Consider the following 24,092-nt stretch of genomic DNA (forward strand, 5'->3'; position numbering starts at 1 on the left):
AGCTGCTGGTGCCAAGAGCTCCGGGTAAACCGCGGAGCTGCCAACTGGCAGCAGGGGGCAGCTGCATTCCTCCCGTGGGTTTTAAGAAACTAACCTTACAAGTACTAATTGATGTGAGCATACCGACAGGGTAGTTATTCTGGTGCCTTTGGGCTTAAGTGCACTGATACTCCGTGCATCCTGCCTGTGCCTTCCCGTGCTTCCACCCATCTCAGGGGGTGAGGGTCTTCTCCCCCGGGGCAGCACTGACTGTGCCCGTTAACTGCTCTTTATTTCTGTGCCGTGACATGGGGCTGCCAGCCGAAACCACAGCCTGCGTACGAACTGGACCTGCGCTTGCAAAGCAGCGCGGTGAGTGCCATCTACTGATAATTAACCACGCAGCAGCGCAGCGGGAGAGGCCGGCTCAGGCAGCGACTCTGCGATAACATCGCAGCCGGCACGGACGGCACTGCTCTGCATGGCTGCCAGCTCCGTGACATTACGGAGTCGTGGCAGCACCCTACTCGCAGGCTGCCAGGGCTGGCTTCTGCTGCAAGGTCGTGTCTTGAAGCTTCATCAAGCATCATTTCTTCAGAGACGTGCTGGGTGTTTTTGAAGCTGTGCTGATCTTTGCTGCAGTCTTCTGGGAAAATAAAAAATCTTTGGCAGGATTAGGCTTTACAGAATATAAATGACCATTAATAAATTTTTAGTGTTAATGTAAGTGCTTGTATCAACTGGAAGCTGAATCGTTTAATCAGGCTAGCAGCAATTAAAATGGTAATTTTTTTCTGTACTAGATTCTGCTTGCAATTTTTACTCAAGTAAAACTCTTTGAAGTTAATTGGAATTTTGATTAAAGCCTCCTGGATCTGGGTCTCTGAATTTGTACTAAGGAAGGTTCAATATTTGCTTTGGTTTTCTGCACATGGAGTTCACTGCTATATATTAGTGTGACTGTACAATTAGTGGTAACAAGAACAACTCCAATAAAGATTTCTGTAATCTAGTTCTTGATATACTTCAGAAAAAGTCTTTTATCACAGAATAGCTTTTAAAGTACTGCTAAAACAGGCTGTAAGATCTGAAAAACTTGATTGATTAAACTGTTTGTCTTAATTATTTCCCATGAATGGCTTAGTAACATTCACTTAATGGTATTTCAGAACTTGGAATGGGGTGGGAGGAACGGAGATGTTCTTGCTCTTCGCCTTCAGGGTTCAGGTTTTTGTTGCCAAAGCAAAAGAAAAAAATCTACTTAAATTACATTATAACTATTAGTAAAATGATAAGTAACTGTGGTGTAATAGCTTTAAAAAATAACGTTTTTGTCCAAAATATTGCCAAAAAAACCCAAACCAAATACTCTGCCAAAAATTAAAAAAAAAAAAAATCCAAACAAAACCCTCACAAAACCCTGACCAGATTGGCATGAGGCATTTTGTGAAAAGTACAAACCCCAAACAGCGTGTTCTGGTACTAAAGACACTCGAAGGGCCAGGGGAGTGTGGTCACCATAGCAGTCGTGACTCACGCTGGTTTCACTGCAGCCAGTACAGCCACTTGGGAGAATAAGGCCTCCGTGAAGGAGGAAGACTTGAATGGAAAAACTCCCCAGCAAACAAGGAATACTTATTTTTGTTGTGTTATGGGATTTGCCTGGAAGTTTGCTGCACGCTGACGTAATTTTGTGGACACATTTCATCCCTTATCCTTCCACACACAGGAGTGCTTTTCTGAAAGCTGCGACATAACTGGTGCAAATATTGCTTAAACTTCACTTAGGTCGGTTGCTGGTGTGGCAAAAGCAGAAAGAAAGAAGGGAATAATCAGGTGGAAATTGTACTGATAACACCAAGCATGTGGGTTCTTATTGTGTATCTCTGTTTATAATATATATATTATATTATGACTTGTGATCAAAATGCAGGACAATCTGTTTTGAGAATTCCTTTGGTAACTATTAATAAATGTTCTTAAATATATATGTATATATATACACATATATTCTTGATCTTAAAGAGACATATATTAAAAAATGAGTTGTAAATATCCTAGACTAAGAAGTGCAACAGTTTATCACTAATTTAAATAATAATAACTCTGAAAATTTGTTGTGACTGTGGTTTTTATTTGTTTATTTTATTTCATTCTAATGTGGTCATTGGAGCACAGTTTCTTCCATTTTCCAGTTTTACGTTGCAGCAGGCGGATTCACGTGTGAGGAAAACAAATAAAAACAGATCCTTGCAATTCAGAGAAATGTTCTGATTTTCTTTTGTCTCTACTTTTTCTGAAGATCTTAATTTTGAGAAACAAAGAAAATTTTAAGTATTTTTCTCTATTTCCTCTAAAACACAAGTAATATGAGAAAGGAAGGATTAAAAAGAAGATCAAAGATTTTATTATTAATTTTGCAAAACAGTATAAAATTCTTGAATATTCAACAGCTATGCTATTACAGTACCAAAACCATGTTATAAACTGCTAGTTCTGCTTAACGGTTATCCCAAGGGTCGTGATTTCCTCACGGTGGATTTTGAGTTCTTAAATGGCTGCAGCAAGTATAAGCACCCTACCAGTTACTCCATCCACACCTGTGGACACAGTATGTTGTGCGAAAACGAACACTTTCAAACTAAATGACTAAAATTAACACACTTACTATATAATATTTGCCATTTGTACAGTCAGGTTCACCCCATCTCAGACTTTGCATAGGAACAGCACCCAGTGGTACGCAGTCACAGTGGAGGAGCAAGTGAGCACACTCCTGGGAGAATGGTAGCTACTTATGTAGAAATAAGTCCCTGCTCTGATGTAGAAAATGTCCTAGGAGACTTTAAAAAAACCCATCTATTGTTTAAAGCAGTGATTGGGAAGCAAATGCACATTTCTGCATAGCAGATTCATGCACAAGAAAGCCTGAACACCTAACGGGTGTGAATGTCTGCTCATGATATCCCTGTTTTCATGTGCCCTACCCAAGATAGCCTTGGCCACCTTGAAGAGGTGGCCTGAGGTCCTGCTCATGCCATGAAACTAAAAGGTAAGGTATAACACATATAGAGCCCCTCAGCATTTGTAGAGGTCCACAGGCACCCCCAGGACTCTGGGCGTGTCATCAGCTGGACCGATGCAGCTGGATCAACACTGAAACCAGGACTGGTGATTTTTCTCTTTTCTTTCTCTTTATTCTCTTTCTTTCTCCCTCTTCTCTTTTGTTCTCTCTCTTCTTTTTCTTTCTCTCTTCTCTCTTTCCTTCTTTCTATTCCTTTTCTTTGCTGCCTTCCTTCTTTCACTCTCCCCCCTCTTTAATTCGTCTCTTCTCTCTTCCTTTCCCTCTTACCCTTTTATCCATAACCCACTGCCGTGTGCTTACACAGTAGGTCAGGGGACTAACGTAATGATTTCCAAGTGTGTAATTTAACAATAAAACTTTCCGATTGCTGGCGGGCCCTCCGGCTCTCGCCGTCCCTTTCGGCCGCGAGCACTTATGAACCTTGGGGGCTCCCCCCTTCCCCTTCGGGGTGGGCCGTCCAGGCACCTCGCGGCGAAGCACCTGCAGCGGGTGCCGGGGCAGGGGAGCCCCGCCGTGTTCCTGCCTTAGCGCTGCTCCCGCCCCGCACTCTGCCAGCCACCGCTCCCCGACCCGCCGGCACGCGACCGCCGGTGCCCGTGTTCCTGTGGAAAACGCCCGCAAATGCCACCGCTCCGCCGCGGCGGCGGAGGGCAGCCCTCCCTCACGGCGCTCCCCGGGGCCGGAGGAGGAGAAGGAGGAGGAGGAGGAGGGGGGCGGGAACGGCGCCTCAGGCGCTTCCCGCCGCGGCCTCGCGCACCGCCTCCCTCCCTGCCCCCCGCTCCCGCCCCCTCGCGCGCGCGCCGCGGAAAACGTTGCGCAGGTTCTAAAGCGGCGGCGGGGGCGCGGCCGCGCGCGAGGGGGCGTGTGAGGGGGAGCGGCGGGGAACGGCCGCCGCCGCCGCCGCCGCAGACACAGCCGCAGGCACAGCCCGCCGCCGTCCCTCCCGCCGCATGGAGCTGTCGGCCATCGGCGAGCAGGTGTTCGCGGTGGAGAGCATCCGCAAGAAGCGCGTGCGGAAGGTGGGCAGCGGCGGGGCGGGGCGGGGGGAGCGCACCGGGACATACCCCCCGCCCCTCCCGCCGCGCACCGGGAGGGGGGCGTGGTGGGCGCGCGCGCGGCCGGCTGGTCCCCGTCCCTGTCCCCGCCACGTTCCCCACCCCCGCCGCGGGGACACCGGCACCTGCCCGGGGACACCGGCACCTGCCCGGGGACACCGGCACCTGCCCGGGGCCGGCCAGCGGGGGACACACGTGTTGGCTCGGGGGTCTCCGGGGCGGAGGGGGAGCTGCCCCTGCGGGGGGTGCAGCCTCTCCGGGATGAGCGCTGCCGACACCAGACGGAAGAGCCCGAACCGGGGGGCGTTTGGGAAGGCTCCCGTGACTCCGTTTTCCCGGCCGTGGAAGCCCTCCCGGTCCGGCAGGGTGTTGCAAGGATGAACCTGTAGGCATGCAGTGTGTAGAGATCTTCCGGTGGAAAGTTCCTTATAGGGCAGTGTTTTCCAGTCTTGGGAGGCTGATGAACGAACCCCCCCCACGAGGAGAACGAAACCGGTTCTTTGGGTCAAGTACCCGAGCGCTTTCTTTGCTGTGCTCTCCTATAAAGGTGTCTGCAGCTGCAGCAGTGCCTCTTGGAGAGTGGTCGTCCTGCACGCACCAAGGCCTTTGCCATGCTTTGGGAAGTGCTTAACAAACCACTCAGCGTAACATTAAACATTCTGATAGTTGTACACGTTGCTCACTGAGCCCTTGAGCACGGTTTCCAATCACTGCAGGTTTTTTTACTTTTTGTTTTTAAATCTTGTGCTTAGAGTGAGCAAGTAAATGGATAACTCTGAACTTCAGCTGTGAGCTAGGGTCGAAAAGATGAGTGCCTGCGATGGATGGAACAGGGTTTGAGTAGAGCGTGTAGCAAATGGAAAGAAACATGCCAGAGATGCTTCATAGGTTCTGAAATACTGTGTTTCTCCTCTGTGCTTAAAAAAAATTCATCTGACACTTGCTTCTGGCATACATCTGCCTCTTGCATTTATGCCTGCTGACTTCTTGTAGGATTGCCTGTAAATGTGGGAACGGTTCTGTCTTACTCTCTGGCTGACTTTTAGTGTTCTGCCTGCAAGACTTCTGCAAAGCTGTGCTCCAAGCTGATGGGAGTGCAAGCATGCTTAAACACCGCCGCGTTCTGGGGAAGAAGGTATAGCAAGTGTAGTTGAATGAGGAAGTGTCTTTGTTTTGAAAGTAAAGCGATGGGAAATGAGCTTTTTGGTTGCAGAATTCAGTCCCATTGATTGGTTGCATTTCATACTGTAGCCTGTATTTTGTTGCAGAGTTCATCTGTTTTCTTCTTCCTTTTTCCACCCTCAGGGGAAAGTAGAATACTTGGTGAAGTGGAAAGGATGGCCCCCAAAGTAAGTTGTGTTTGTCTTTTTTGTCTTTAATATTCGGCAATAGCTTGCACTGTGTCTCTGCAATTGAGCATCTCATTCATGATGGGTAATTGCTTGTGCCTCATTTCAACACCAATAAACAGAACGAAAGAGCCACAAACCAAACCCAAATCTGTTTGTGAATTGGCAGCTAAGGAATACAAACTGCATGCCAGTCTATTCAGACTGGTTTTTGCCACCACTGAAATATTTCATTGAGATACTTTCTAGATACAAATGTTTTTAAATTCATTATGAGTTCAACAAAGAACCCAGATTCTTCTGAACTTGGAATGGCTCCTGCTTTTCTGAGTCAGCACCAAGAGGACCCCACTTTATTTTTAGAGCTGTCTGAAGTCTTTTAAAATAGAATACATGTTGATGGTCTTGTCTTGTTGTCCTACTGCTTCCCTTCTGCAGTTCACCAACGGAAAGGGGCAATGTTTCAAATTTATTGATTGTAGCCAAATGCAGGTGATCTTTGCCCCTTGAAAATTACCACCGTGCCTTCATTTCCTTGTCTGAAACCTTCTGTTTTTATGAGTGCCTTTTCTGCTTTTACTTTGGTTGCTGCATTGCAAAAAGGGGGGAAAAAAGGCATTTTTTACAGCATTGCTGTGCACTGTTTACAGATACTTCTCTTATTCAAACGCAGCTGCCTCTGAAGAAGAGTGATTGGTCTGTGCTTAAACAGTCTGTAAAATGCTTTGAGATTAGAAAGATTAAGTAACTGGAGAATATTACTATGTCAGCTAGCAGTCTAGTGGAAAAGCCTCCTGGCCAACCCATATGGGGCCCTGTTTTTGCTTTTCTGTTTGTGACTGTGTTTGTACATACACAGCGTGGGTGGGTACAACAGCGTTACACATGCAGTTGCTCTGTGTGTTGCTAAGCAAAGGGGGCCGCTTGTTACGGGTTCATCCTCACAGCTGCAAAGCGGGGCCCACTAGGACGGTTCTGACAAGTTGTACCTGGTGTCCAAGAAGCTGAAACATGTTCCTACATGCCCAGTCCATGTGCCTAATCCTTATGCTTATAGGGCACATGTCAATACAAGCAACTTCCCCTCTCTGGTGGTGGTGGGAGAGGGTGACTTTATTCTTGACTCTAAGTCCTGCTGTCCAAGTAACCTTGTGCACTTGTTGAGCACCAGCTGCCATGTAGCGCGGGTCACTTCTTGGACTGCTTCAGCCTTAAGGAGCCAAGTCTTATTTAATTGCTGATAGAGGGTGGGACATGTATTTGGAGCCTGTGAGGCCCCATTCCCTTCTGGCCAGAATACTGATGTTTATCCCATTCTCCTTTGAACAAACGTATTGAGGTCCTTCTCTCGTAAAGTCCCTTGCCAAGAAGGTGGGCTGAGGCATGGTGTAATGTTTCCTTGGACAGAGCAGCCTTTATTCTTAACTGCTGCCTTTCCTTGTCGTGCATCTTGGAACCCTGGGGGACACAGAAACTCTTCTGGGAATTTCAAGCACAGCTCCTCAAGGAGCAAAGTGATGTCAGGGTTCCCTACTTTTGATACTGTTACATGCCCTAGCACCTTCCCACTTTTCCCAGACTCCAAATCTGAAGAGCACTGACTTTTATTCTTTCCCCCTGTCCCCTCCATTTTAACTATTCACTCAATGGTTTGAGTTATTAAAACCAAGATTCTCAGAGCACTGAAGTCACTTTCATCCCACTAGCAGTCTCTGTTCCTTGTTTCTAAACTTACATATGCCCGGCATAGCATGCAGCACCACAAGCTGTTTGCACCTTTTTGTCTGTTTGCTCATCCCACGTCCTGTTTCTCTTCGTTCCCCTCCCTAACCTTGTTGCATTGCTCTTTGTAATCTCTCTACCTATTATCCCATCATTCCCATTGGAAGCATCATACAGGGAAATAAGGATAAGTCAGTAGTTTACTGCTTTCTCATGTAATTCATATTTCACTTTTTTCCCTCTCTTTTTAATAAAAAATTCTTGTTCATGCCCTGCACCTCAGATTTCTGGATTGCACTGTTGGAGTGAGGGAATGGAGGAGTGACAACCTGATTCTAGCTACAAGCTTGTTTACAACTTGTCTTGGAGTTAAGAGGGGAGGGGGAAGAGGAGGAGTAGAAGGAGGGGGAAGGAAGATCATATGATCTATGTTTTCCAGAGTGCCTGCTCTCTGCAGTTTGCTGCAGCCTGGGCTGTGTGTACCCATATATAAAGCTCTGTGTGCGCGCGCGCGTGGCAAATTCAACCATGTTTTTTTTTAAATGCAGTGTTTTGCTACTGCAGCGAAGCCAGAATCTGAACTGCAGAGAAAACGGCAACACCCACCAGGGGTTTTTTATAAGCAAATCCCCTTTCTTCTCCTGCCTGTGAAAAGCAATCTGATGACTTTTTTCCCCTCTCGTGCTGTTATTTTTCTTAAATTTGTAGGATGAGTGCCAGAATCCCTGCAGCTGGGAGGAAACCTTCCTCTTTTCAAACATCATCTTGGCTTTGACAGCTCACAGTCAGGTTGCTGCAGGAGGCATGAGCAAAGGAGGGAGGGAGGGAGAGAGAGATCAGCTGGTTATGAAGACATGTCTGCTCTTAACTCTCTGATGTTCAGTGCACTTTGGAATATCTGAATTTCATATTTTTGTTTCTCCCATTTGTAAAAGAATTGTATTTTCATTTCTAGACCCGTTCTCCAGGAATGCTCCTGTTTTTCAGTCCCATTCTTCTCTCTAATAGAGAGATGAAAGGGAAAAGCATTCCTAAACCACCTCCCCCGTGTACATTTGGGCATGTATCGTGTGCTCTCATGTGCAGCCTGTGCTTCATCCAGAAATGTAAACGTCCTGAAATACTTTCTCGCTTTCAAAGGCACTGATACAAATGCACCTTTGCACACCTGCGAGTGACCCCTCTCTGGTCCTCCTTCCCAGGGTCTGGGAGGGGCTCTGCCTCCAGGCCTGGACCTCACATTCCAGGAAAATTAGTGTTCTGAGGCATTTGGGGTTTCAGACTTGCCTTCTTGCCTTAGAGTTTGTACAGTAAAGACATGCCACCCACCTTTTCTGCACAAGCATGACGTCTTAGGAGCAAACATGCTACAAGGATCACCTTATGATCCTTTCAGCTTCCACAGTGGGAATTTTTGGCTGCCTCTCCCTGGTGTTAAGTGCAGGTGTGCTCTTTGGCAACCAGTTTTGGAGTTGCCTGCTGGATGGGTTGAGTCCTTTCCTGAGATCTGGCTCTTGTCACAGCTGTCTGGCTATCGAGGACGGAGCTGGGGCAGCGAGTGACGCTGTTCACAGGCTACTGTTTGGAGCAGTGCTGGTGGCCCTGCCCGCAGTGCAGATGGTTCCTCCTGCGCCGATGAGCTCTGTTCCATAGGAACAACCCGCAGGGGGAGCCGAGCGGAAGGAGGAGGCATTGGCAAGTGGCCATCAGCTTGCCCCAGGGGCCAGGTCTGAACGTGTTTGGGTGAACGGCATCAGTGGAGAAAAATTAAACTCTTAAATGAATACTTTCGGCCTCAGTGATTAGAGGTAATTAATAATGCAGGTGAGAAAGCGTACTTACTCTTTGAGCACTCTAAATTAAGAGAGACCTATTTTTCAGAAAGCTGTATCAGATCACGTCTCATTGTTCCATGGGATTTTTGGATTTGAGGGAGTGCTGTTGATGAGATCTTTTAGGCATGGACTTAAAATCAGTTTGCGAGTGTCTGCACAGGCTTTGTGAACAGTGTAGAGTGGACCCTGGGGAGAAAAGTCTTCCCTGTTTTCCTACAAAGAGCTGCTTGACGGTTGGCCCTGCCTGTTTTGGGAAGGGGAGGTGGTGTCTGTGGGAAGTTGGGGAGGGAATGGCTGAGATTCCTCAGAGCTCTCGCAATGTTGTGGCAGGCCCCACCGACCCTGGTGAAGACAGTATCCAGGGCTGCAGCACATTGGTAGCAGGCCTGTGGAGAGAATGTTTCATTTAAGTATTGTTTACTTTTTATTCCTTATGTTTTTCTTCAGATACAGCACATGGGAGCCAGAGGATCATATCTTGGACCCTCGCCTGGTAGTGGCTTATGAAGAAAAGTAAGGGCACGTGTTCTTTCTCTCCCTGAACACAGGAAAAGAAATACTGTCTTTATTTCATTATATGCATAAAGTGCCCTGTTGTCCCTGCTTAAGTCAAAGATGAGATGTATAGCAATGAATCCTGCTTGATTTCGGTACCCTGGTGTTGGTTGAAACAGACAAGACAAGGTTAAAGCAGCTTTGACTGGCACTGTTCAGGAAATGAGGCCAAGAACTGGCAGCATTGAGCCAAAGAACCATCAGTCTCAGGTTTTAATCAGGTTCAGAGCTGGACTGGAGTGATGTGAGGTGATAAGTTTCTCTAACCCCATCCTTCATCAGCTGTGTCAGAGAAATTCCCCTATTGCAAGGCTTTCTTTCACTCCTACAGAAAGCAATTCTGGGATGTTTTCCAAGCCCACCCTGGTCACCATTGGGTTTTAGTGAAGTAAATTGAGGGAGATGTGCTGCAAAAGGTTGAAGTTCCAGCTAGGTTTTATGCTGTGGTATTTAGTATTTAGTTTGATTTATGTTCCTCTTTCACAGGGAAGAGAGAGACCGTGCATCAGGGTACAGGAAAAGAGGCCCCAAACCAAAGCGCCTCCTACTGCAGGTAGCCTCTTGCTCTTCTGTGTATTCCTAACTCTTAGCTGCTGTGCTGCTCCTCTGCTCTCAGGGAGGTGGGAATTGTCTGTTTGCAGTTGCATGGACAGAACTGGAGGTAACAAGCAAACACACCACCATGAAATCAGTGGTTAGGCAGATAGTTTTAACCTGTTAGCTGGAGAGCTAGCTAATCTGTCTTTAAAAGGGCAAAACAAAATAAAACAACAGCTCTTGCCCTCTGAACTGGAATTTTATAAATCAAGGGCCTGAGTGGTTGCAGGTTACTTGGTTTGTTTGTTCTTTTAATTTTATGCTGAGCTTGGATTTTCCATCAAGTTAAAGGTAGCCTCTGTTTGGAAGCAGAGTTTCAGCATGTTCCCAAGCAAAGCAGCCAGTCCTAGGAAGCAGGTATTAAGAAGAGCTGAGCTGGCAGTTGAAGAGTTGAGAGAAACGGCATTGTAGAAGCAGCACACCTTAGAAGCAGCTCATCTAGATGTTCAGGGGCTGAACAAAGAATAGTTCCCTGGCTCCCAGGGGGAGCCCTACCTGTATGATCAGGTGTCCACTCGGACGCTTTCTGTGTTTCTTGGCAGAGGCTGTATGGCATGGACTTGAGGAGTGCCCACAAGGGAAAGGAGAAGCTCTGTTTCTCTCTTGCACGGAGGTTTGGAGGAGGAGACAGTAGCCTGCCAGGGACCAAGACGGGTCAGGCAGAGTTCCCAGAGAAGACTGGGGGAGCAGTCCTGCCATTTTCTCTCCGGAAGCAACGCAAAAACCAGAAGTACCTGCGACTGTCAAGGAAGAAGTTTCCCCGCATGGCGAGCCTGGAGAACCGAAACTGCAGGCATGAGTTTTTCCTGAATGATGCAGTGGGCCTAGAGGCCAGGCAGGGCCCTGAAGACTGGGAGGCCATGCAGCACACCAGCAAAGAAGGTAAGGCCAGACCCCCCTTGGCTGTGAAGTTCTGGGGCGTGTGAAGGATAGTCTATGTCCTTTCTCCTTGGTTATCTCCTTCTGGGATTGTGGTTTAGGTCAGGTTCTCAGAGCAGCTCTCACTGGCTCATATTATGGCCCTCTTGTTTGCAAGGTTTCTTTCTTATTTGAAGAGCACAGATTAATCTGATTTTTTTGGTGCTGTTGCCTCTCTGTAGTCCTACATCCATGATGCCCTCCCAGTGTTAGAAAACGTGCAGACGATACCGCAAGTTTTTCCCTTCTTACAGTTTCCTCCCAGCAGAGGTGACACACAGGTGTGATAGTGATGAACTCTGCCTCTGTCCACATATCCACACATGCTCAGCCTGCTGCTTGGCAGCACTCCTCTCATAGTGGTTGTCTGAGAAGTGTACAGAAATGGCACTAGGGACTCATAATGCACTCCCCTGCCCCCTCCTTCCCTCTCCTCTCCACACCCCTCTAAAGCCTCTTGCTGTAGAGCTGTGTGAGGGGGGGATGAGAGAGGATGGTACCTCCTGCCTGATCCCACTGAGTAGGCAGCAGGAGTGTGGGCATGGGAGATGTCCAAGCACATTTGGCATTTTGGGGAGGGATACCAGCATCTTGTGCGGGAGGGCTGTGGGATGTGTGTGTTGCTCTCAGTTACCAGGGAAACTCTATCCTTGCATTATTAGAGCTTCTGAAGGCGTAGCTTTCCTGAGGAGTGGAAAAACGGGGCTTATGCTGCTTGTAGTAGCTGAGGGAATCCTGTTACTCCTTGCTAGGAGTAGCTGTTAGCCAGGCTGGATTAGGCAAGATTTTAGGGAGAGGGCTGTGTTCTGGGAATCAAAGCTATTCCTTCCTTTCTGAGAGGGACTGGAACAGTGCCCAGAATGCAGGGAGGCAGCAATGGGAGTAGCACAGAGGAGCCCAGTGTTACATCCTGGCAGTGGACAAGTGTATGGGGCTGTTCTCCCCTAGAAGCGTGGGGCTCTAAAACACTTGGGAATCCCAAGAGTGAGTGTCACTAGAGAATTGTGAAACTGTTTGTGTTCTCCCCTTGACATATGGCCTGCAGAGTATCCCAGTTATTGTTAGGGGGGATTGGACTCTTTCCGGGGTGAAGGTAGGCACCCCAGATGCTTGAGACAGAAGCCAGGAAATATACTCTTAATGGAACTTGTTCTTTGCCCAGGTTGGGATCACAAGGGATACAGTACAGGTAGAACGACAGGGAGAGGATGTGTTTTCCTTTCCCTCTCTCTACTTATGTGACAGTCTCCGGGGGCTGGGAGGAAGTGGGGCTTTAGGTGGCAGAAGACTGATAATTATTCATACAGTTAGAAAGTGCTAGGGTGCTTGGGTGTCCTGCATGGAGCTGTCTGGGAGCAAAGGAAGGGTATGAGAAAGGGGAAGCAGGCTTTCCACAGAGCGCTATTGGTGGATTTTTGAGAATCACACCCAGGCTGCATTGCAGGTGCACTATGAAGGCAAACCCTCCATTTTGGATCCTTTTGACTCCTATATGACTATCTGAAGAGGGTGTGTAAGAGTTTTTGATTTTTGACTTTTCAGCAGGGTAGGGCATTTAGAAGCAGGTGAGCTCACAGCGGGATGAGTGTGCTTTGGTGACACAAAACCGATTAGGGGTTGAGATGGGATGCGAGGTATCAGGGAATTGGTTAGATGAGCTGAGTGGTTTTGCCTGGTCTTTTGACCTTTTTGACCTTTTGGCTGCTCTGATGCCACTGTGTGTCTGGACACATTTGCTACTCTTTCCTTTTCCCATTATGTCCTGCAGTGATCCTCCATTTTCCCTTAGCCTCCGAGGGGAGGGTTTGCACATGCTTTTTCTTGCTTTGTACGTGCAGACTCAGGCTGATTTCACCTACTGTTTGTCAGAAAGGAGACCCTTTTTCCATCCTTCCCTTCCCTCTCTTCTTCCTCCCTCCTTCTCCCTCACCTTCCTCTCACTAACATGCTCTTATCTACCTTTCCTTCTGCAGCAGATGTGGATGCCAGTCTCCCTTGGATCCCCACTGTGCCCCCCAGTGAAGTGACAGTGACAGACATCACGGCAAACTCCATTACCGTCACTTTCAGAGAAGCACAAGTGGCTGAGGGCTTCTTTCGAGACCGGAGCGCACAGTTCTGAATCTCTTGTTTGCAGTGCTCCCCAAAAACAGTGCTTTTAGGGTGGGGCTAGGGAAGGGTTACGTTATCCCTTAAGAGAAAAAAAAATCCAAAATGTCTCCTCTTAAAATGTTTACAGAGACTTTTTTTTTTTTTCTCCTTTTTCCCCATTCAGATACGCAAAAAAGGGCAGTGTAGGGGGTGTGTGTTTGTCACTGCTTTGTCCAGCTGAAAAACTGACAGCCCTTTCCCTGGCAAAGACTCCCCTCCTTGATGTGAAAGCAGCAAGCTGAACAATTCGCCTTTTATCCCGTCAAGTGGCGGCAGCTGCATTTGTGGGGAGAGGGCATGTGGAGGTGGAAAGAGAGCTGGATCTCTAGCCTGCCGCCTTGTTCTGCAATTGATATCCCTTGGATAAAGATACATCTCTGTGCATTGCTCTTCCCACCTTCCTCCTCCCTCTCTTCCTGCAGCAGTGAGACGCAATGGATCCTACCTGTGTAGATAACTCCAGCCTGTTTAAGACTTTCTCTCCAGTGCTGTTTTCCCTGTGGCCTGCTGTCAGGACTTCAGAATCCTATTTGCCTGTCTGTGGTAAGTCAGTCTTTGCAGCACGGGTCTGTATAGACAGCAGAGGTTTCTCCCTTTGATTGTTGATCATGCGGAAAGACTGAAATGCATCTCTGAAATCTAAATTGGCAACGCAAATTCAATTTGCCCTCATTAAAAGCTCAGAAACCCAGCGTAGTCAAGACATACCATTCTGTATATGCTAAACAGGATTTCCAGGCTCGGCTCTGCTGTGTGAGGAATGTGTTATAAAAAGTGGGGTCTTCTTACCCTTTGCCAAATTCAGTATTAATAACAAATGCTGCCCTGGATCTGTGGTAATAAGTTAGTTGAAAACTGACTCCTCTCCCCTGGGAGGAGGGGCTAATAGGACAACTGAAGCATTGCCTGGCACTGCAAAGATATTCAAAAAACTGGCACAGGCCCAGGACACAGGAATTGGACAGAACTGAGCTAGAAATGGACCTTGATTAGCAGCAAATTCTGGTTTTGGATCCCATGGAGAGATCCAAGGTAAACAACATGTGGGGAAAGCATGTATTAGATTTGAAGAGGGGAAAAAAATTCTTAATTCTTAGCAATGAGAATTCTTGGATTGTACTGCCTGAGTGATATTCTTCCATGACTCCAGTCTCCTCACAGTATCTGTGATCCTATTTTACTGATAGGAACTTCCCCTTGGAAGGCTTAAAAATCTTTGCCAAGGAAAGCGGTCTGCATTTCAATAGACCCTGCCTAATCTTGCACTTAAAAATGCCTTGTGCTGGACTGCCTGTGACACTTTGAGGTTTTTGAAGAATTGCTGTATTTTGAGTTGGTAATTTAGCATAGCATCTGTTCTTGCACATGCATGTTCTCTTCCATTTTTAAAAGCAAATTTTATTTAAATAATTTTTAAATATAGACCTTTTCCTATGGAAAGCAAGAAAAGTAAGCTAGTCTGAAGTGGGAACTGCAGGACAGAGTCTGCAGGGTAACATTGGCTACTGTTGTGATTTCTGTACTCAAATCCTTTGTTTCCTCACCCCACCCCACTTGAAGCATCTCTTGTATGCTGTATTTATTCTAAATGAAGCTATGAGCCTTCTCAGCTGTGAGACCACCTGTGGAAATCCTCAGTGTGTTCCTGTGAGGGGCTTGGCTGCTGGCCTGCAGAATTTTGGAGCTCTGGGGCTTCTGGTCCTCCAAACATCTACTTTTTGCAAAGTTCTTGGACAGCCCCTATGGCTTTTATTAAAAGCAGGTTTTACCTCATATGGGACATGGCAGCTCAGTGTAAATTTAGGATTTGCCCTTCCATCTCAGAGCTGTTTGAGCAAGCCTTCCACTGCATCACAGCAGTTTCAGGACCTCTGGGAAGGTCTTGAATTTTTGGACTGATCTTTTGTCTCTCAAAAGAAGTAAGATGGGAGTTTTATTATGGAGAAATTTGAGAGGGTGAGAAGTGGAAGCTGGGGAGGGGGGTGGAATTACAAGGTAGGAGGAAGAGTGAGTGGGGGAAATAAGCTTACAGTAGCTAGCAAGGGCAACCTGATGAGGTAAGCATGCAGGCGCAGGATGTTTGTTGAATGTGGGTGTCCAGAGCGAGGCTTCTGTGTCTGGAGTTGTACCCTCTTTTGCAGGATGTTGGGTCAGACAGTGTTGTTATCATCACCCCCACACACACCCCCTCTTCCCAACACCTGCCAAATGTGCTGAATACCTGCATCTCTCGTGTGTTGTGGGCAGTGGACACACCAAATGGCTGAGTCCACTCTTATGGGTTGTAGCAGGTCAGGTAGTGATGGTTGCAGAAGCATAATACTTTAGCTCTTTTTAAAAAATGTTTTGAACTGCAGCTCACCCTGATAGATCTTTGTGGCATTTATAGGATCTGCCTTCTCTATTCTAATGCAGAAACTGATGCCTTTGTCATGTCTTCATCTAAGAGTACAAACACACCAAAAAAAGCTTCCTATTTACTAAGTTCCTGGCTTTGGCTGACATCGGAAGCAATATCAATCCTGCGGCAGGAAAGAGCTTGTCCTAATAAACTAGATTTCCATCTTCTGCTTTTCTTTCCACTCGCCAGCTGACACTTCTCAACACTCTGTTTTGGCATTTTTCTTTAAACATATTTTCTTCCTCTTGCAGTGGAGTTTTCAAAGACCTGTGGTGGTCTTTCAAAGACGATCCACCCACAGCTTCATATCTTAATCATTTTTTGGATCAGGCTAGCTTGTGTTCTGCTGGTGACTAATCATCTCGCTGCACAAAGTGTGGAACAAAGTACCTGGCTGCGATGCTGCTTTGTGTCAATGAGGAGTTAAGTATAATCGAGTTAAGACGCAACAAGCTGCGTGTGCGTGGGTTTGGGGGAGGGGGGTGTGAAGAGGAGTTTGTGGTAGGAAACTAAGCAGTTACTTCGTTGGCGTGGACTTTTTTTTTTTTGACATTCATGAATTCTTGTTTATCTTAAAGATCTTTTTGAGAAGATTTTTCTCCTGATCTTTTTAAAAAAACGTGGCTCTGTTCCACATTGTCTGGTGACATATTGTTGTAAATTTCCTTGCTAGAGCTGGTCTTCAGGGAGTTTAAAATTAGCTTTATTCCATCTCTGCAGGTGTAGAGATGTATGGGGGTTTTAGTAGGGATGGCAAGAGAAGTTGTCTGGGTTTGTCTTTTCTCCCCAATACTGTCCTTCTGCCAGTTCAACCCAAAACATGAAAATTGAATTGGGACCTCTTGTACTAACATATCGTGAAGATCAGATGCTGTGCTCGGAGCTTTGTTAAGCATTCCGTTTGATTAGAAGAGCCAGAATAGCATCCAGCTGAAGCTGAGTTTAATAATTCTATTTGAAGCACAAGCTGAGAATAGAAATGGGCTAACTCTCCCATACCTCATTTGGCTCCATGGCTGTAAACAAGAAAAACAAACTTCAGCCAGTGGAAATACTGAACTGTACACAAGAAACAACCTTCTCAGAGAAGAACGGTTCTAATAGTCATTCTTAGAACTGTTTCCATGTGAGAATTTACCAGCAGCGTTTGGGAAACAGAGGTTTTTATTTCATAAATCTCAAAGTGAACTCACTGTATATATGACAGAACTGAGGGGCTTCATGAGACTGGAAAGCCTTTATTGTTAACACTGTGTTTAAAAAAAAACATATGGAAAGTGAGGTATATATTCCTCTGTGGGGTATATTCCTCTGTTCCTGAATGGTTATAAACTAGATGTTATTCTCTGATATATAAGTGATGCCTTGGAACAGCAAGTTTTAACGCATAAATAGTGGCATTAAGTAGCCTCGTAGCTCCTGCATGCTCCTTATTGTCTCGCATTTGCTTGGGGGCCCTTCTGCTTGTGAAGTCAGACCAAGGTGATTTTTTTTTTCTTTTTTTTTCTCCTTTTTTTTTTTTTTTTTTTCCTAAGCAAGGCCAGGATATTTTTGTGAGAACACCCAAAAGCAGTTCCGTTTGCCAAAATAAGCCCAAATTTGTTAGTGAATTGACTCTTGTTTATGTCAGAGCCTCAGACGTAGAGAAGCTTATTGAGAAATGAATGGCTTTTTTTGTTATTAGTGTTGTGAAACTGTCCGGAATTGTTCTTCTGGTGTTTTGTGACTGAATGTATAAAATTGTTTGTTCACCTCACAGGGGGCCCTTGGCCCCAGTATTGTTTCCTGCTGTATGCCAGCTAGTGCTGCTTGATGGTTTCACTGGAATAGAGAAGGGAGGCCTCACACAGGTCAAAAAATAGGCAGGGTAGCTCATGCAGGACCCTCTGTGGTAGCCACAACAGAGGCCAGGGTGCGGAAGACAGCGGGGGCTGTCAGCCACATCTGTGTATTAAGCAAAGTCAAGTCTACCACCACCTCTCCACCCCTTCCTCTCCTCTCAAGCTTTAAGCTTTTGTCTTCTGAAGTAGGGAAAGTGCAAAAACCTCCTTTTATAAAGCTAGTTGGTATCTATCCATCTTCTCTTCCTCCCTGGCTTACCTGCAGCCTAGGAAGAAGAGGGCAGTGGGCCTTTCTGGGAAGATAGTAGGGATAGCTGCCAGTCAGGGAAGATATGGATAGAGTTGCTTCAGAGTTGCTCTCATTAGGTGACTGAGGACAGGCCTGGGTGAGCTGGTAGTTGAGAGAGAAGGTGTGTTAGAAACAAAGAACTTGTAGTGAAACTGATCCCTTGCATCTGCTGTTGTAGTTCTGCGAGGGCCTTGTGGACAGGAGGTGGTGATTGCTGCATTTATGTATCTGTCTTCTACCATTTGGGAAGGCAAGGGAGATGTGTACATTAACAGCTTGCATAGGGAATGCATAGCGTTGGCACATACAGGTAGAAGGCACATGTTGCTTTTGCCATGCCTGTCATAAGGGTTTTCCTGAAGGGTATAATAAACTTGTAGGAGATGCTGGGAGTTGCAGAGAGATGTGGAGCTCAGTGGGAGCACATAAGGGCTGACAGGGAGGGGATGGATTGCTACAAAGTCAGGTTGGGGTAGAAGCCTGGCTGCTGAGGTTGCCTCTGTCTGCTGTGGGCTGCCCTGCAAAGATGGTAGGGGTTCTTCTCCGAGAGTGCCAGTCAGATGTTGAAAGGGAGAGCTCCTACGACTGCTCCGAACCTCTGTCACAGGTTATTTCTTTACTGGGATAGCAGAGTTTTGGCTGGGAGGGGGATTTTGGAGGAGGAGGTGGAAAAACCTTTTTTTATTATTATTGCTTTTTTAACCAGAAAATGTAGTGTCAGCACGAAGAAGCTTTTTGCAAATCTGTCAAAATGTTAAGTAGCTTTTTTTTGCTTTTAAATCTGAAGTATGTTTTGAAGCACTTTGGAAATGCAAAGCACTAGGAGTGCTAAGTACTCCTTATCGTCTGTCTAAAAGTGGCATTTGAAAAGCAAAAGATGTATCTGTTTCAGGCTGCTGGCTGCTCCTTATCATTTTTCCAGAGCTGCCACCCAGCCCTTTGCCTCCCTCCCATGGCTGGAGGGGAGCGTGCTCTGCCATGCCAAGGAACGGAGGGCTCCCTGAGGGAGTGAGAGAGACCTGCTAAGTCCCTCACTTGCCTTCGGGGTGCAGGTTGGCTTCCTCCCTCCCCACCTCCTTTGACTGAAAGGGAAAAAAGAAGTTGAGTTTCAGTTGGTGTGGTCCTAGTCTGGAACTATGACCATATCTTCCAGCTCCAGAGACGTCTTCATAGAGTTTCCTGTCTGAAAAATTGCACCTTATTAGCTTAATTGAGGAACAGGGAGATGTCTGTCCTTTTGCAGGGAGTGGGGAGAGGAAGGGAGGGTGAACCAGGAGCTGTATTCAGGAGCTGCTGGAATTTTCCAGAAGCCGTTTCCTCACCTCATCTCCAACAGAATGGCAACAAAAGAGATAAAATAATTTAGGTGAAGCTTTTGTTCTGTGTATGTCAAGAACCTTTTGAGCAGACTAAGGGGAGAGTCCTTACCTAGCCAGCTCTACAGCGTGGGGGGACGACACCCCAGTTCTTTCACTGGGTTTTCAGCACCAACCTTTTCCTTTGGCGTACACACATCGTTCAGGCTCTTTTGCACACCGATTTGGTGTGCTCCCTTTCTGTTGGGGGGGGAAGATGGGAGATGACAGGGTCAGTTAGAGGGGAGGGTCCCTGATATTTTTGTTCCTGTCTCTTCAGTTGTTGCTGTTGTTCCTGTCAGCACGCTAGAGTATCGGAGTCTTTGCACACAGAAAGCTTCCTTTTGCACAGAATGAGCTTCTAGCTTTTGTACAGACTAATTGAATGTATTTGGGGAGGGGGGGAAATAGGGAGTAAACCAATTCCAAACAAACCAATCAGAGTATAATGCCTTTTCTGAGCAAGTATGTGGTGTAAAAGGAGGTCGTAATAGCAAAGGGAGGGCAAGCTCAAGTATAATTTGACACAAAGTGTGGTTTTATTTTTGTACTGATATGGATAAGAGACTGTACAGCATCTATTTATTTAGATGATTTATGTGGTAAATGTTGCAAACAAAATTATTAAAATATTAAATATGAGAACTGACATTTACCTCTTGGTCTGTTTGTGTGGTCATTTACCTCCCCTTGCTTTAATTCTACAGCTGAATTATTTTCCGCCAGTCACTTCTGTTGGTATAAACATGCAGTGCAGCTGGAAAAAGAATGGAAAATGTGCGTGCATGCATGAGAAAGATCAGTAAAAAAGGATCGATGAAGAATGGAGCCTGCAAAAGGCTGTTTCTGACATTACTCATTACTTTGGAGGAGGTCAGGTTTTTATTAATTTTTAACCCACTGGGTAAATTAGAGCTGTACAGAGGTGACCTGGGACGATTGGTCTTTGATGGATTATAATTTGAAGAGGAGAACGCCGATGTCAGGGTGACTGCTGCTCTGGGTTTAGGGAGTTCTGTGCATCCTTGCACAAGGCTGAGGAGCCAGGACAGTTCTGCCAGCATCAGGAGAGTGCTGGTGTGCCAGGTATCGTGTGTCTCTTGTGGAAATGGAGAAAGCCTGAGGCAAGGCCTGGGCTGCCAGGCACGCTCCACACTGGTTGCGAGCAGGGGAAGCAGCTTTCCTCCAAGCCAAAGCCTCCAGTAGGTTTTCCTGCAGGGCTTCCAGGGACCTCTTCAGGAGCAAAGCTTCTCCTCGGCAGAGTTTGGCCCCTGGTTCACCCCAGGTAAAGCAGGGCTTAGCCGAGGAGCCTGAGTACTGGAACTGCCGATACTCCTTGGAGAGAATCCCAAATGTCAGTTAGTCCACTTCAGTGTCTGACTTGCTCCCTCGAGACGTGTCCCTTTCCATCCTCTGTGGAGGGGGAGGATAAGCTGTTTATGGAGGTACCTCAGCAGGTGAATGGGGCTGTCTGAGATGCCTTTAATAGAGGTGAGGTGGGGGTGAGCCCTGCACCTGAGCACAGCTGTGACGTCAATCACAGAAACATGCAGAGCAAAAGCAGAGGGGGATGGGGTGCATTTCCTGAGTTGGTCATGGCTCGAGGCAGCGTGATTAGGTTTTGCCCATGTTACCAAAGCTCTGTCAGCATGCTCGCCTTGAGCCAGGGCGGCTGGAGCTGAGTGATGGCGTTAGAGCAGGACTCCAGCCAGCCACTTACTCTTTGGCAGCAGCAGCAGCAAGCGAGTCAGGTGAAGTTGGAAGAAACTGCAGTGCAGAGTTACGGGAAAGCCTACTCTGGAGGTTGTGTCTTCCTACCCCTGCCAATGCTGCAGAAGCTGCCTGGCAGTGGAAATTCACAACAGCTTGTCCTTTCGCATGCATGTGTTGGTTGGATTAAAGGTTAATCTGGGCAGAACTTCTATTTTTTAATAATCTGTTGCTATGCCACCCCTCCGATCCATGCAATGCAGCCAGCTTGCCTTGCCCAGCTCTCCTTTTTGGATGCCTGAGAACAAGGCCACTTGGTGAAAGGGGAACCACACGGTTTGGGCAGCTCAGTGTTCTCTGAGAAGCACAGGGTGAAATGCAGTGTGTGTGACCCCTGCAATGGTAGTCACTGCCTGTCCATTCAGTGCCACAGGTCTTCCCTGTTCTTGGTCCTTCTCTTTCCAGCGTTTTGCTCACCAAGCTACTGTTTTTGAATCAAGAACGCAATAAACGTGGGGGACTTGTGTAATGCAAACAGCAGCCTGGGCAGCTGGGCCTGCTTTTGGCCCAGGGATATCATAGCACCCCAGCAGTGTAAGCACAGCATAAACCCCATAGGCCTTGTCCTCTCTCTGCTACATCAAAAAGTTAGCGGGCTGGAGGGATGGTTCTGACCACTGTTTGGGTCATGCTGAGCCACCTGTACCCAGCGTGTGGGGAGATACTTGGTCAGCTCCGAGGAATCTGCCTTTGATTGTGTGTTCCAGAGTTGCAGCAGTGAAATCTCAGCCCATTTTGACCTGCACGACCATAGGGTGGCTGGGTGCGCGCAGCTGCGCCTGCTCCTGGGGTAGGTGAGGGAGTGACCATTTCCTTACCGAAATCTGCCGCTTCTGAGAGTGACCTCAGTGGAGCAAACAGCACTGGAGTCAGCTGATCGACCCTTGGAGCTGTTCTCGTGGAGGTAAGCACTACTATTCCTGACAAGTCCATAGAAAATTAGCCTGGAGGCAGCTACTGGCTTTGAGCAGGTGAGTTTCCCATTATCCAGTGCCATTTAAAAGATACATAAAAACATTCTTGCACCTGCTGCTCCGCGGGCAGTGGTTCTGGTGAGAAAAGTCTTATTGCTTCTCCAAAGCCTATTGGTTCCCAGTGCTAGCAAGAAGTGCTACGGTTTATCCTATGACACCAGAGTCTTGCAGACAGTGAGGTGACAGAAACATGTTTTACTCCAGTGTCTGTAGTGAACAATAGCTTTTCTGGAAGAGCCGTCTTCCCAAGTGGTTTTTTTTTTTTTTAAGCGTTTTACTGGAAATGTGAATGAAACAAAGGAAATGCCCAACAATGCCCTGAGCAGCTGGATATTCTGCTACTATTTTGCTTTGTGAGAGTAAAAATTAGATGAAAGTGTTAGGCAATACCTGTGCAATGGCAGCTTGCAGTGATTTGAGCAGTCGCTGAGGCTGGAAAGAAGGTTCTGCTGACAGGTAGAAGGAGAAAATAACTAGAAAGAACACATGGAACTCTCTGAAATGCTACTGCCCCTTCTGGTCCATGGATCAGGGGTGCCTTGTGCTCCTGCCCTGAGGCAAGGTGTGCTGTTCATGACCTATGTCTGTTGCTGGACAAGGCCACCAGTCTTGGTTGCTGCACATGTGTTTATGTAACAATGTAAGGACTTTTGCCCCTTTTGGGTTTAGGGGTGGCTGCTTTTTAGGGTGGATGATATTGTTGGTTGAAGGTTCAGTTGCTTGACACTCAGCTACAGGTGTCAAAGGAGTCTTTTAAACAAAGTGAACAGTAACAAATATGCTAATTTAAATGTGGATGGTGTTAATGAACACTTAATGTGCAAAGTTAAAAAAGCGAAAAGCAAAACACAATGGGTGTGATGAACTTGCTCTTTTGAAGTCACCTTCAAGCGTATGAAGAATTGGGATTAAGATAAGTGGCATCTGAGGAAACAAGGCGGTTCAGAAGAACTTCTCCCACTCTTAGGTGAGAGTCTCAGGTTTTAGTTCTTGCCTGGCCCATGAAGCCAAACACCTGAGAAAGGGCCTCTTACAGCCTATTCTGGAAGCGAGGGGTATGATCTAAATGCAGAATTATCAGTGGTGGAGCACGCTGTGGTTCAGTCCCTGACCACAGAAACACCTCAGTTCTCTGAATTGTTCGTATCTCGTGGACCAGGGTCTACGTGACTGTCCATTTGCTGTCTCTGTCAGTATTCAGCAATCTCTCTGTTCACCCCCCTTCAAATGGGGACACAGTGGTGGGGATTAGGTCCTCTCCTGAGTCACCTTTCCTCTAGGCAGGGAGCTTGTGGTGGCTGCAACATTTCAACTGCTAAGGTGAGAAAGAACAAAACACTGTGATGGATCTTGGCTGAATCGCAGGTAGTGAGGAAAGCATTCGTTTTCCTACCTGCCTGTCTTGACTTTGGGAATTCCATCCCTGCTAGTACTGATATTATAGCCATAATATAGCCGTTTCTGGAATATCCTCCTTCTGGGTGAAACCCCTGAGCCAGAGGTGGAAAGGGAAGATGAGTACAAGTAGAGAAAGGGTTAGTGAAGGCCACAGGGGCTGTGAGTGCTTTCTGGCAAGCCAGCTGAGGAACAGGTAGAAGAGGAATGCCAGTGCTCTGTAGGTACCTGCTGAGGTCACGGTGGGTTGAAAAAGAGCAGCAAAAGCAAGTTGGACATTGCCTATGGCCCTCATCACAGCTCCCACTTTTTCCAGAGGATATCTGAAATGCACCCTTTCCTCACCCAAAAAAGTGGTGAGAATTAAAGCAGGAGAACAGGCTGTGCCAGGTGGTACCTCCAGGTAAGGGAGGACCCTGAGCTCCACATGACAACAGCTGCAGGGCTGTAAGCTTCCATTTTGAGTCCCAGAGAATGATTTTTGACTGAGTTTTTTGTTTCGTTGTCTTTATAGTGTTGCAGTGTGGAGCATAGGCCTGAAAAGACCCCTGCCAGAAACAAGTCAGGGCATGTCAGAGCTAAGTTAGGTCTGCTTAGACATTAAGGCTGTGCTGACCTAAAAGGAACAATAGGTCAGGTAGAGCCGAGACAAGAAAAATTTGCAACTAGAGATAGGATGTAATCTGGTGGTGGGATTTAATTATACGATGTTTACAGTTAGGTAAATGGATTAATACTTGAATATAATCAAAGTGATATGCAAGTTTATGTTTAACTACTATGTCTCCTGTGAAATGTAAAACCAATCATGTAACCTTGCT

At 46.9% G+C, this 24,092-nt stretch overlaps 1 protein-coding gene across 2 annotated transcripts; it reads left to right on the forward strand.

Moving 5' to 3' along the window:
- The first annotated feature begins 3,883 nt into the window (after positions 1-3,883).
- CBX7 (chromobox 7) lies at positions 3,884-19,787 on the forward strand. Of its 2 annotated transcripts, none has more exons than XM_050323521.1 (6): positions 3,884-4,083; positions 5,425-5,468; positions 9,473-9,538; positions 10,067-10,133; positions 10,720-11,059; positions 13,072-19,787. In XM_050323521.1, the coding sequence occupies exons 1-6, from the start codon at positions 4,015-4,017 to the stop codon at positions 13,215-13,217; spliced, it is 732 nt and encodes a 243-aa protein (XP_050179478.1). In that variant the 5' UTR covers positions 3,884-4,014; the 3' UTR covers positions 13,218-19,787. The 2 variants fall into 2 exon arrangements, with proteins under 2 accessions (XP_050179478.1, XP_050179477.1); XM_050323520.1 differs by having other exon boundaries at positions 3,885-4,083; positions 13,069-19,787.
- The last annotated feature ends 4,305 nt before the right edge of the window (positions 19,788-24,092 follow it).

Source organism: Myiozetetes cayanensis, unplaced genomic scaffold, assembly GCF_022539395.1.
Source record: "Myiozetetes cayanensis isolate MyiCay16 unplaced genomic scaffold, myiCay2020 scf3, whole genome shotgun sequence".
NCBI classification, from domain to species: domain Eukaryota; kingdom Metazoa; phylum Chordata; class Aves; order Passeriformes; family Tyrannidae; genus Myiozetetes; species Myiozetetes cayanensis.